The 13,146-nt window shown below is 33.0% G+C and overlaps 1 protein-coding gene across 3 annotated transcripts in view; it reads left to right on the top strand.

Annotated features, from left to right (window-relative positions):
* Jak2 (Janus kinase 2) overlaps positions 1-11,832 on the top strand; it is a 132,703-nt gene extending 120,871 nt beyond the window's left edge. For all 3 annotated transcript variants that reach the window (XM_071600612.1, XM_071600613.1, XM_027943074.2), the window contains exons 21-25: positions 1,203-1,327; positions 1,491-1,663; positions 7,735-7,852; positions 10,080-10,193; positions 10,438-11,832. In XM_071600612.1, the coding sequence (XP_071456713.1) occupies positions 1,203-1,327; positions 1,491-1,663; positions 7,735-7,852; positions 10,080-10,193; positions 10,438-10,545 (638 nt within the window). In that variant the 3' untranslated portion in view covers positions 10,546-11,832. The remainder of the gene's footprint in view (positions 1-1,202; positions 1,328-1,490; positions 1,664-7,734; positions 7,853-10,079; positions 10,194-10,437) is intronic.
* Positions 11,833-13,146: the final 1,314 nt, after the last annotated feature.

Here is a 13,146-nt window from a genome sequence, read left to right on the forward strand (position 1 = left end):
TTTATCAAAGTTCTTTAAAACACAGCTAAAAGGGGTGTAAAAGGTGAGAACAGAAAAGCTGTTCTATTGACTTTTGGTCCCTTACAGGAGAAGCATACTAGGGACATTCTTAGGCTAAAATTTAGCTAAAGTTACCTCCACACATCTAAGGCAGATTGGAACTTGGGACTCTGCATCTGTCCAAAGTAAAACAATGCCATCACACTTAACACAGACACAGACAAAAGACACACAAAGACATAGATTCCCTTTTCAGATTGTCAAAAAAACGAAAGTGGGTGCTGGCCCCAAGCCAACTGGGGCCTTCCCTTCAGACAAACAGATTGAGGGAGCATCCCCTTCAGATTGGGTCTCACGACCCCATATTGGGAGATTAGTTCTCTTGCCAGGGTGTTGGGGTGCAGACAGACAGGACAATAGAAACAAACACACATAACACAAAATTCGCAGCACAGCCACAGAATTCGCAGCGCATCATGGATTGCTACACAGAAACTAAAGGCTCAGGCGGACTGCGGATCCATCAGCTACAAAATACTTCACAAAATACTTTACTACAGGCAATCCACTCAGAACTTAGAAAGGGGCTGGGGACGTCTCCCACAAAACCCCTCGGCTGCCCTTCGGTGCATCCACCTGGACTTTTTGCCGACCACACAACACAAAACCAGGACCTGCACGCAACCAGAGTACATTTTCTTACACATCAGCAGTGCGTTTACTTACCGGCTGGGTTTTTATCACCTCTCGATCGGGGTGTCTGGGTAGGCTTATTAGGGGGATCCCGGACGAGCCACCATATGTTATACTCAAATTCGGGACCCCTAAAGACCACCAGAGACCCAAGATCGATGCAAGCAGCAAAGAGGTGTTTATTGCGAGCTAGCTCGGTCCTCCGCATGCACACTCAGCAAGTGGTGACTCTGAGAGGCCTTATCAACTTATTTTAGAAGAAGACTAAAACGTAAACATAGAAGACTAAAACATATTTTTAATTATTGTTCCCAAAACTTGGGTTTTTTAAAAAAAACCCTGTGTAGTTTTTAACTAAGTAACTCTTAACTACTACATTACCTTTGTTATAATGAAGTGTTATCATCATAGACATAATTTTACATTTATTTAAGTTATTTATATATTTTTTCTAGTAGTAAGTAAAATAAAGCAACGTAAAATATTATGTTCTGTTTGTACATTAAAAGGACGGCGTAATCTAAGATTAATTATGGAATATTTACCATATGGAAGTTTACGAGACTACCTCCAAAAACATAAAGAACGGATAGATCACAAGAAACTTCTGCAGTACACATCTCAGATATGCAAGGTACCTAATATCCTTGTTATTTTTTTGTAGATGAAGAGCATATTGAAGTAATTAAGAAATCTTCTAGACTTTTTATTAGCTAACAAAGGGAATTTATAAGGATGAAGTCATTTAAATTAGGTCTATGCAATCAGCTGAAAGCAAAATGTTATTTTATTCATAGGGCATGGAGTATCTTGGTACAAAAAGGTATATCCATAGAGATCTAGCAACAAGAAATATATTAGTGGAGAATGAGAACAGAGTTAAAATTGGAGATTTTGGATTAACTAAAGTCTTGCCACAAGACAAAGAATACTATAAAGTGAAAGAACCTGGTGAAAGTCCCATATTCTGGTGAGTACAGTCTATTTCAGTATTATAAAATGAAATTTTAAAGCACAAACTTCAAACATTCTTGTTACTATTATTATTATATAATATATAATGTTTCATATTGCTTATTATAGTAGCAATCATTTATCATATGTGTTACATTGGGTTAAATGCATTTCATGGATCATCTTACTTAATCTTCATAACAGCCCTTAGAGAATTCATACTGAGTATCCCAAATTTGAAAATCCAAAATGCTCTGAAAAAGGATTGAGGGTGTAGCACAATGATAGAACACTCATCCAGCATGCATAAGATGGGGTGTCTTGCATCTCACCAGGGAATTCTTGCCTGCTTGGAGGGATAAGCCTCCTGAGAAATTAAAGTCTAGAATAATTAGTAAAGAACAAAAGATAGAGTCAGAAAAGACAGTTTTAAAGATGGAGCCCTGATAGATGCAGTCCACACATGAGCTGGAGCTAGACAAATAGAAAATGGCTCCTGTGGTTTATTTAAGGGGGTATATAAAAGGCAGGGGGAAGGTTTCAAGAGGGGAGTCTGGCTTCATGATATCTTGTAGTCAGCAGGTTGATTGACATCTTAATAAGTCACATCCATCTCAGAGGGGGTGTGTGACTGTAGCAGGTCACCCCATCTCAGGTGCTGTGTGGGACCTGGCAGAGCTTGAATAAGGCTCACAATGTATCTGGGCAGTCAACCAGAGGAAATGTCTGCTGGAAGTTCCCAGACATCAGATTTCCCTATTCAATTAGGCTGTGTTGCACAACTGTCCACACACAGCCCATAGATGGCTAGTGACACCCCAGCACTGCCAAAAGAAAAAAATAAAAATGAATCCTACTACAAAATTCTGAAATCCAAAATCTTTTAGCCCTCACATGACACTTGAAAAGTTTCAAATTTTGGAGCACTTTAAATTACGTATTTTTAGAATAAGGATGCTTAACTGGTATACTTTATATAAGCATTCCAAAATCTGAAAAATTCTGAAATCTGAAACACTTCTGTTCCCAAGAATTTTAGATAAGGGTTCCTCTACCTGCATCTCCTTTTTTTTTTTTTTTTTTTTTTTGTATTGGGGATTGAACTCGAGGGTACTTGACCACTGATCCACATCCCCAGCCCTATTTTGTATTTTATTAGAGACAGAGTCTCACTGAGAGCCTCCCTGTTGCTGAGGCTGGATTTGAACTCTCAATTCTCCTGTTTCAGCCTCCTGAACCGCTGGGATTACAGGCATGTGCCATTGTGCCCAGCCTGCATCTCCATTTTAATCATGAAAGAACCGAAGTGTAGATAAGTTAAATAGTTTGCCCACTAGTATGTGACTGGTACAGAGTAGAACTAGGATTTAAACCAGATAGTCTGATTCTAGAGTTTGAGCTCTTAAGCTTTCCTAACTATGGTAGTGTACAGTCTGGCATTAACTGATTATTTTTATAGATTATAACAGTTTGAAGCTGAAGATAATTATTGGTCTGAAAATTGTGAATTATTTTGAGGAACATTAAACCCTCATTTTTTAATGTGCTATATGCACATTAAAAAATGTTCTGTTGATAGATGCTTTGATGAAACGTTTTTACTTTATGCCTTCATTCTTTTATGGTATGTTTCATTTTTCTAGGGATAACTTTGAAATCATTTGTTTTGGTTTTGTATACATTCCAAAAGTAGACTTTAATTCTGTTTTATTTATCTGTTAAAATAATACTATTAAGATAGTGTCATTTGAGTCAGATATTAATGTTAAAGGAGGGGTTTTATTTATTTTAGATAAGTATGTTTTATTTAGTCTTTTTATATGTGACTTAAAAATTAGAAGAATAAGATCATGGCATTTGCAGGGAAATGGATGGCATTAGAGAAGATTATGCTAAGTGAAGTTAGCCAATCCCCCTGACGTCCCCCCCCAAAAAAAAAAAACAAATGCCGAATGTCTTCTCTGATAAAAGGGGGATGATTCAAAATGCGATTGGAAGGGAAATCAAGAGTGGAAGATTATCTCTAGATAGGGAATAGGGGTGGGAGGGAAAGGGAAGGAAAAGGGGAATAGCATGGATGGTGGAAGGAGACCCTCATCATTATACAAAATACATGTATGAAGATGTGAATTTGGTGTCAACATACCTTATATACAATCAGAGATATGATAAATTGTGGTATAAAGGTGTATTAAGAATTGTAATGCAAAAATAATAATAATAAGAGAGCTCATGTATAATGGCATAATTTGGCATGAACATACTTTATATACAGAGTTACGAAAAATTGTGTTGTGAATGGATAATTATGATTGTAATGCATTCCACTATTCTCATGTATGTAAGAAATAAAAAAAATTAGAAGTGCTAATGCAAACAATAGTGTTTATAAGTAGAAAGATAGTAATGGTTTGGTTTGTTACTGCTAAGTTCATAGATCATCCATATGTGCTACTTGTGTTCATTTTTTTTTTGTAACTGTAAATTTTACAGTTGATACCATCTATTACAAATTGTTATTCTGGAAAAGTCAGGTAAAAAGATACCAATGATTTAGAACAAATTGATTATTTCCACAGAAGTGTAATTTATAATGGTATTATGAATATTTTTAAAGAAGAATTCTTATCTTTTAGAGATGTGGAAATGTATCTTGAAATTGAAATATTGTCATATTGGAATTCACTTCTTATAAATTCCGTAGCAGGGAAGATGGAGAGTAATATATGAAATAAGAGACGATGAGTTTAGCTGAGTGAGAGGTACATGGTAGTTTAATGTCCTAATTTATATATATTTAAATTGTTTCATAATTTTAAAAACAATTTTTAAGGAGTATTCTCATGATAATTGTTAGCAATACCTTCGTTTAATTATTTTTAGAGTATGTACGAAACTAGAAGACTCATCTACATGATCATTTCTTTTGGTCATGTCCAAGTGATACCAGAATTTAATTTATTTTTTACTTCATTCTTTTTTTTCTTCATTTTTCATTTTCTAGGGTGGGAGATTAAGAAGTTAAATGGAATTAATTGGCAATTAATTATGTGAAAATTCAATGATTTGGATAAACTTTGTATAAACTTAATGAATCCAGTGTAATAAACATTAATTAACCATGCAAGGAATTTGAGAAGATAGGATCAGCATCAGAAAAGAACTGTCCTTTACTAGTAAGGTTGAGTAAAAGGAAAAGTTTGTTATGGCAGGCTCATTCAGCTGACAGGCCTACTATCTATAATTCTTTCCCTTTAAGAGCTCATAATTTAGGAAAAATCAAATTGTTTTAGTCAGCTATTTCACTGTTGTGACTAAAAGGTCTGACCAGAAGAATTTTAAAGAAGGAAAAGTTTGAGAGCTCACAGTTTCAGAGGTCTTAGTCTGTAGAAGGCCGGCTCCATTTCTTGGAGCTCAAGGTGATGTATAACATCATGGCAGAAGAGTGTGACGGAGGGAAGCAGCTCACATCATTGTGATCTGGAAGCAGAGAGTGAGTCCACTGGCCAGATACAAATATATACCCAAAGATATACCCCAATTCCCGCCACCTCCAGCCACACTCCACCACATCAGTTACCACTCAGTTAATCCCTATCAGGGGATTAAATCACTGATTGAGTTAAGACTCTTATACCCAATCATTTCTCCTCTGAACCTTCTTGCTTTGTCTCACTCATGAGCTTTTGGGGGACACCTCACATCCAAACCATAACACAAATATATAATCAAATCACTCTCATGCAGTATGGAAGTGCAACAATGAAGATAATGGTAAAACACAAGGGTACAAATAATTCTGCTAAGTGTTTAAGTAAAGAGAAGAGTAAAAAAAGATGACAACTAAGAAATGATATTTCAAATATTGATTAGGAGGAATTTACCACATAGACAATGAGGAAATTGATAAGAGCAAAAGAATCAAGGGCTTACAAGTGACAGGCATAATAACAGAACAAACAGGATGTAATTGGGGCTAGAAAGAGATTGAGCACTGGTATGGCCTGTGTGTGCTCTCCAAAATTTAGGTGTTGCCAATGTGAATAGTATTAAGAGGGAAGCCTTTAAGAGATGATTAAGACAGGAGGCTCTTTTGGGAATGGGATTAAGGCTCTTAGGAAGGAGGTTTTTCCCATCATTTGGTTCCTCTTGTGGAACTTCCGTCTTCTTCCATCTAAGGACACGATGATTCTTTCCTCTGAAGGATGTATCTATTGCAACAACTGGGCCTGTCTATACTGTGATCTTTGACTTCCCAATAAATTTCTGTTTTTTATAAATTATAGTGTCAGGTATTGTGTTAGAGCAGCATAAATGACCTAAGAGAAGCCTCATATATCATGTAGAGTTCAGACTTTACATAGTAGACAAGTGTGTAAGGTGTGAAATTTATACAGATGAACAACATGGTGAAATTCATATTTTAGGTATAAAGCTCTACTTGTGCTGTAGAACTCCAAGTCATAATAATATGAAGATTTAATTGGAATTTTTCACTCTCATTTTTTTCATGAATATGTAGTAGAATTTTCCAGAGGCTACAGGACATGTTTCTATTTCCCAAACATTAAAGAGATTTGAAAAAATGCTTAAAAATCATATTTTTCTCACATATTTATTTAAGATGTAATGGGTTTCTTTTTTACTCTAAATGAATTAATAGTTTTGTATTTTCTTAGTTTTAATACTTAATATCAATATTTAATATTAGCAAATATCAGTAGATATAATCCACATTAACAAAAATTTTTTTGGGGGGGGAATCTCAATAATTTTTAAGAGCATATGGGGGATCCTGAGACCAAAAGACTGATGCTATAGAGTGGACATACATTAAGAAGAGGCAAAGAGCAGAGAAGCAGCTACATAGGTAGATTTTTTCAGAAATCTAAATAATTGGTTTTTAAACATTTTGTGTGTATATACTTATTAAAAGAAATCTTAAAACTAGATATATATATATATTTATTTTGTGTGTGTGTGTGTGTGTGTGTGTGTGTGTGTGTGTGTGTGGTGCTAGGGATTGAACACCAGGGCCTTGTGCATGTGAGGCAAGCACTCTACCAACTGAGCTATATTTCCCAGCCTTCTCTAGGATATTTTTAAATGAATAGCTAAATTTTTCTCTGTAAATTTTAGATAGTTATGAATAATTATTTTCTTGACTATGGTAAATATCGACATTTAAATAACAACTATAGTAATCTTTTAAATGCACTCAAATTTAATACCAGTGTCACAACATTTGAAAAGGTACAGAAACATTTTTTCTTTTTGATGGAAACTTTATATCATTCTTTTATTCTTAAATTTATATTTATTTTCCCCTCTCACCCCAAATTTTGCATAAACACTTATTTTTCAGTTTTTAGAAGGTATTTTGCATTTGACCTTGGAGCTGATCATAGAGACAGAAATAAATTTCTTTAGATTTTCCTTATCCGTGTATGTCAGAGATTCTCAAGACCACTCTCAGGCTTTACAGTTTGATGGGAACACTCACAGTACTCAGCATATAGTCCTGTTCACAGTATGATTCATTACAGGAAGAATAACACAGCAAAATCAACAAAGGGGGAAAAGGCGTGTGGCACGAAGCTTGGAGGAAAGCCGGCACAAATTTCCATCTTCTGTCCCAGTAAAGTTATATAGAACATAACTTAATTCTTCCACCAATAAATGACCACAACACATGTGAGATATTGTCTATCAGAGAAGCTCGTTAGAATGCAAGATTTTTTTATTAGGAATGGTTACATAGCACTCTGTGCCTGGCACATACCAAAATTCCAGAGTCCCATAAGAAAAGCAGATGTGAACATAAACCACATTTTTTGCATAAATACTTTAGACATAAGTAAGGTGCTCATCGTTTAGGGAATTGTAGAAACCTTCCTGAAATCTTAAGTTCCCCGGTGCCAGTCGAGGATCAACATTGCAAGGAGGTCCTTCCAAGATGTCAGTCTCAGGCCTGCTATGTTAACACTTTTCTATAAAATTTAAAACAAACAAACAAGTAATGTTTTGTTGGCAAAATCTAGAATTGACACATAAATAACTGTCTTTTTAAATGTTTTCCATGTATAGGTATGCTCCAGAATCTCTAACGGAGAGCAAGTTTTCTGTGGCCTCGGATGTTTGGAGCTTTGGAGTGGTTTTGTATGAACTTTTCACATACATTGAAAAGAGTAAAAGTCCGCCAGCGGTCAGTTTGCTTTTTAATGTATTTTTCTTTTTCCCCTAACATAAGAAAGGTATTACCTAAAGAATAAAAATAAGCCTAGGGCTCATTTTAGAGCCTTTAATTGCTAACTTGTAAGGTGCTGTCAACAAATTAACGCTAAATTTATTCATTAAATTAACTTAAAATTTGTCAAAGGATGTTTTAGAATACTTTTTAGTATAATCTCTTTCTTAGTCCATTTTCTGTTACTGTAGCAAAATACCTGAGTACTTTTTAAAGAAAAAGGTTTTGCTGGGCTCACTGGTACAATCCTATAATCCCAGCACCTTGGGAAACTGAGGCAGGAAGATTGCAATTTCTAGGCCAATGTCAGCAATTTAGCAAGGCCCTAAGAAAATTAGTGAGACCCTGTCTCAAAATTTAAAAACATAAATACTGGAATGTAGTTTAGTGTTAAAGTACCTGGGACTTTAATTCTGTAGTATCAAAATAAAAAAGAAAAAAAGAGAGAAAGAGAAAAGAAGAAAGAAAGGAGAAAAGAAAAGAAGTTAGTTTATTTAGCTCATAGTTTTGGAGGACAAAAGTCCCATTCAATATCAAGATGCCCCATATGTTCAGCCTCTAGTGAGAGAGTCCTTGGCTGTGTCACAATATGACAGGTTAGAAGAAAGGGAACTAGCTGCCTGCTGAAGGATCATATGGCAGGACTTGAAGCCAGAGAGCCAGGAGGGGCAGTCTTGCTCTTTTTATAAAATGACTTGCTTTCAGGAGAAGTAACACTCTGTAAAACCAGCCTTAATCCCTTTCTAGGGTTAATCCCATTCAGAGGGCTATGACCTCCATGACCCACTTTTTAAAGATTCCACCATGTTAATGCTTCCACACTGGGGACCGAATTTCTAACCTAGGACCCTTTAGAGGACAAATTACATCCAAGCCAAAGCATCTCTTAATATTATTTTAAGTAAATTTAATAATCTCAATCATTCCAGTTAAATCTTTCAAAGTAATTTTTTCTGTTCATTTCAGATTTGTTTTCAATATAGGAAAATATGAAAAATAAAAGTCATCTCTAATGCAATTACTCAGAAACAACCACATTAATATTGTGATATATTTTCTTCTTGGCCTCTTTTTATTTTATATACAAATGTTAAATTTTATGTATTGGTTTATAAAACTAAGGTTATAATGTACAGTTTGCTATCCTGCTATTTCATTATTACATTTTTGGTATTTTACTATATTAAGAAATATTTACTAAAAATATCATTACTAATTTCTAAGTAGAATTCCATCATAAGGGTATATATTTCTGGACGCTTTCTAATCTTCATTTATTTACGTAACATTTCAATATAATACTTAAGTGAACTTAATGAACAGTCCTACATAAATATTTGTTTATCTATGTTTATTAGAATAAAAGTATAATTATAGGTGAAAGGCCATGAGCTAGTAAAAGCTTTCTTTTTGTAAAGGTTCTAAACCATTTCAAAATAATAAAGAAAAATTGTACAAGATTATATTTTAACAGCAATGCTCAGGGACATACATTTTATTATTTGCCAATAATAGCAATTGTTTTTATGTAATTTTGTGAAATCGATATGAGAGTTGTTATCTTTTTATTTTACTTGCGTTTTTCTTATTGGTGTGTTGAGTATGTATTTATTGAATGTTTAAAGTATGTGTGTGTGTAAATTGTCTCTTCTATGCTTTGCCTATTTTTGCATTGGTAATGTTTCTTACCAATTTATAATAGTTCTCTGTATTTAAAATAAACATGATATGTTTATTGTAAATATTTTCCAACTTATAATTCAGAATTTTATGGATCTTTAGCATATGGAAACTTCCTCTGCATTTCATTTATGCTTAAATATTCATCCTGCATTTTCTTTTTTCATGTCCCCTTTTACATTCAACTTTTCATTTCGACTAAAATATAATAAGATGTGTTAAAAACAACAATGAAAAAAAACCTTAAGTAATACATTTTTAGTTTATGTGTTTCTGGCCTTTCTCAAGAAAAGTTGTGGAAATGGAATTAAAGAGGTTCCATACCCATTTAAGTCTTTTCTGAAATATGACTGAAAAGGAAGTTTTTGATTCTTAATATAGTCTGTTTTTTGAAAAAGTTTAAAATAATACATAAACTGAATTTTTCCCATTTACTAGAAGAAGTTGAGAAAGAATTCAAATTAAAACTACAAAAACATCATTAAAATATGAATTTGTATTTCAGGAATTTATGCGTATGATTGGCAATGACAAGCAAGGACAGATGATTGTGTTCCATTTGATAGAACTCCTGAAGAGTAATGGAAGATTACCAAGGCCAGATGGATGCCCAGATGAGGTAGCATTTTTTTTTTTTTTTAATTCACAGTAATCATGTGTTTTCTTTTTCTTTTTACTCTACGATTTTAGGTCACTGAAATTGCTGAGCTTTTACATAAATAGCACAAATAGATGACTGAGAATCGAGGCATAGCTATGAAATATGTAATCTATCAGAAAATTAAATAGAAATTCCAAATTCATTTTCCACCAATTAAAAAGATGATACTTAGGGTTTATTGTAAATTTTTTTTCTTTTACAGATTTATATGATCATGACAGAGTGCTGGAACAATAATGTAAATCAACGCCCCACCTTCAGGGACCTAGCACTTCGAGTGGATCAAATAAGGGACAGCATGTCTGGATGAAAGAAATCGTGTTTAAACTGAGACCAAAGTACACTTAGAAAAGAAAGTTTTATATTTCACAATGCTATGGACTATATTTACACATATCATTCTTATATAAACCATGATGCCCGCTGGCAAAGATGTGAAAATACTTGCTCAAAACTTCAAACTTTTGTGAATTTTTCTTCATTCAGCCATCTGTAGAGGATACTAATGAAGCGTCTTGAGCAAGAAAGTTTGTGAAAAGTATCATGAATTTTGTCAGTTACATCTTCTCCTCTAGCAAAAGATAAAATAGACTCTTTTTCAACTCAGTTTTTTGAGAGATGAAATATTATAATGTAAATTTTTCAATGTTAAAGATACATAGAATATATATGTACAGTTTTTACCACAGTGAATGTATTATACTTTGGCATCTTGTGTGAGATACACAAGGGCTGATGTTCATTAGTAATGTTTTCTAATTTTTCCATAATTGATTTAAATAACTTCATTATGCAAACAAATTAAGATGTTTAAGAAATTGAATAAGCAACTTTGTGTTCTTGTTCATCTGTGTCACTGTCTGGCAATATTAAGCAGGCTTATACTTTTGACTTGTAGTTTCATGTACTGTAAATATTTTTCAAAGCAGAGGGAACAAAAGTCTAGTTTTATTTGTATAGGAAATTTCCCTGACCTTCTAAGGAACACATTTTGAAATGGAACAAGCTTACAAAGACATAACACAATCTATTTTCTTATTTGTTTCCCTTGTATCTGTTTGTGGTAAGTATTTTTTTTTTTTTTTGATAGAAGTATCTTCAGACTTTTCTAAGACTATAATGAATAGTATTCTTTAAAATTTTTGAGATTAAGAATGCTGGAAATATTGTCATCCCTTGAGCTGTTGACTGCCAATAAGATTCTTCAATCCCTGGAACCTGTGGTAATGCATTACATTTAAACATAAGCCATAAAATAATTTCTAAAATGCACAAGCTCATTAAGATGCATATTGGATTAAGAATTATTTTTCTAAAGAGTATGTATTTGAGTGGTTTCCAAACTTTCTATTGCAGTCATAGATTTTTTTTAGAGTGTCTCCTACACAAAAGAGGTAAATTGGTGAAAAAATATGCTTATAATAATTTGATTCAAAAATTCCAGTAGAAAATTCATGATGTATAGCTTTAAGGAAAAGGAGAGAGAACATACATATTTTCATATAAGTGTAAAGAATTTGTTGTTGTCATACGTTTTACTGTGACTCCATTTAGATCCCATACCTAAAATAAAATATGGTGGGTTTGTGTGTGTGCACATGTGTGTATGTGTATTAATTATACAAAGTTTAATAATAGTTAAGAAGGAAATGACTTCTTTATTTTCAGTGGTATATGCCATTTTGTAAAACATATACTTAAGATTTCTGATTTTGGGTTGAAGGGAAGGAAAGTAAAGAAATGCTTCTTGCATTCTTTGTCTATAAGGTATTTTAGTAGATACCAGATATAGATGTCATCTAAAATGAGAGTGTATTCAATTTTTTAAGAAAGATTTCTGATAGATATTTTGATTAAAATTGAGTATAATAGGTATTTATGTAGACTTTCAAGTAAGAGAGAGATTCTACTACTTTTCATATGAAAGCAGCAAATATAATATGCTTAATTTCAGACTTTGTACTAAAACTTAAGTACTTAATTTCTTCTCAAATTTCTGTAGCATTTTGTTTTCTTTAAAAAAAGTATCTTTGTTTTAATGTTTCATTTTTTTTTTTAGTTTTAAAGAATCCCACATACATATTCTTAATGTCACCTAACGAATCACAATATTCTTAAGTTTCTAAAGAGACTACTTTATTGTAAAATTTCAAAGTTTTCAGTAGATTTCTTTTACAATGAGAGTTTGGAATATTTTAAATTTTTATTTTGGCTCTATGTAAGAAGTTAACCCTGTATCTATGTTAATTTGGTTCTATAAAAGAAACAGGTAATTATGGTATCTATCAGTTAATGCCAAATGTTTCTTCACATTCTTCAAAAATGAGGGGAAAATGTTTACTTAAGTGTTCTGTACGTATTTCAATATGTTATGTAATATTAATATAAGTAATTCTCTATATCCCTGGGCACTTGCTTTAGGAAATGATCACTTTTTTATGCTATTTGTGTGTGCTGCTGAGGTACTACCATTTGTTTTGGAACAGCACTTTCTTATAATCCAATAGTTCTGCTTTAAAGTTAAGTGAAATTTTTATCACAGGTGTAAATTCTGATACTTGAATTTTATTTAAACAGTTTTATTGTGTAATAAACATTAGAAAATGTCTATATTTCTCTATCTAGGGAGCCATTTTCCATGGAGTGGCTTATGTGCTCAATTTATTGAGATGATGTTAATGTCTTTATTGTACTATTAGCATGTTCCAACAAAATTGAAAGACCAAAGTAATAGATGTTCAGATATTGTTTTTCTTTTGTAATGTCACCTAACAAATCACAATTATGTACATAGATGAAAATGTTTAGGTATTTTTTCACCAAAAAAAGATAAGTAGATGTAAGTAGATGGTATTTTTACTGAAAAGGTTTAGAATCCTTCAAATGCTTTGAGCAGATACAAATCTCAGAG

This window comes from Marmota flaviventris, chromosome 13 (genome assembly GCF_047511675.1).
Source record: "Marmota flaviventris isolate mMarFla1 chromosome 13, mMarFla1.hap1, whole genome shotgun sequence".
Lineage (NCBI taxonomy): Eukaryota > Metazoa > Chordata > Mammalia > Rodentia > Sciuridae > Marmota > Marmota flaviventris.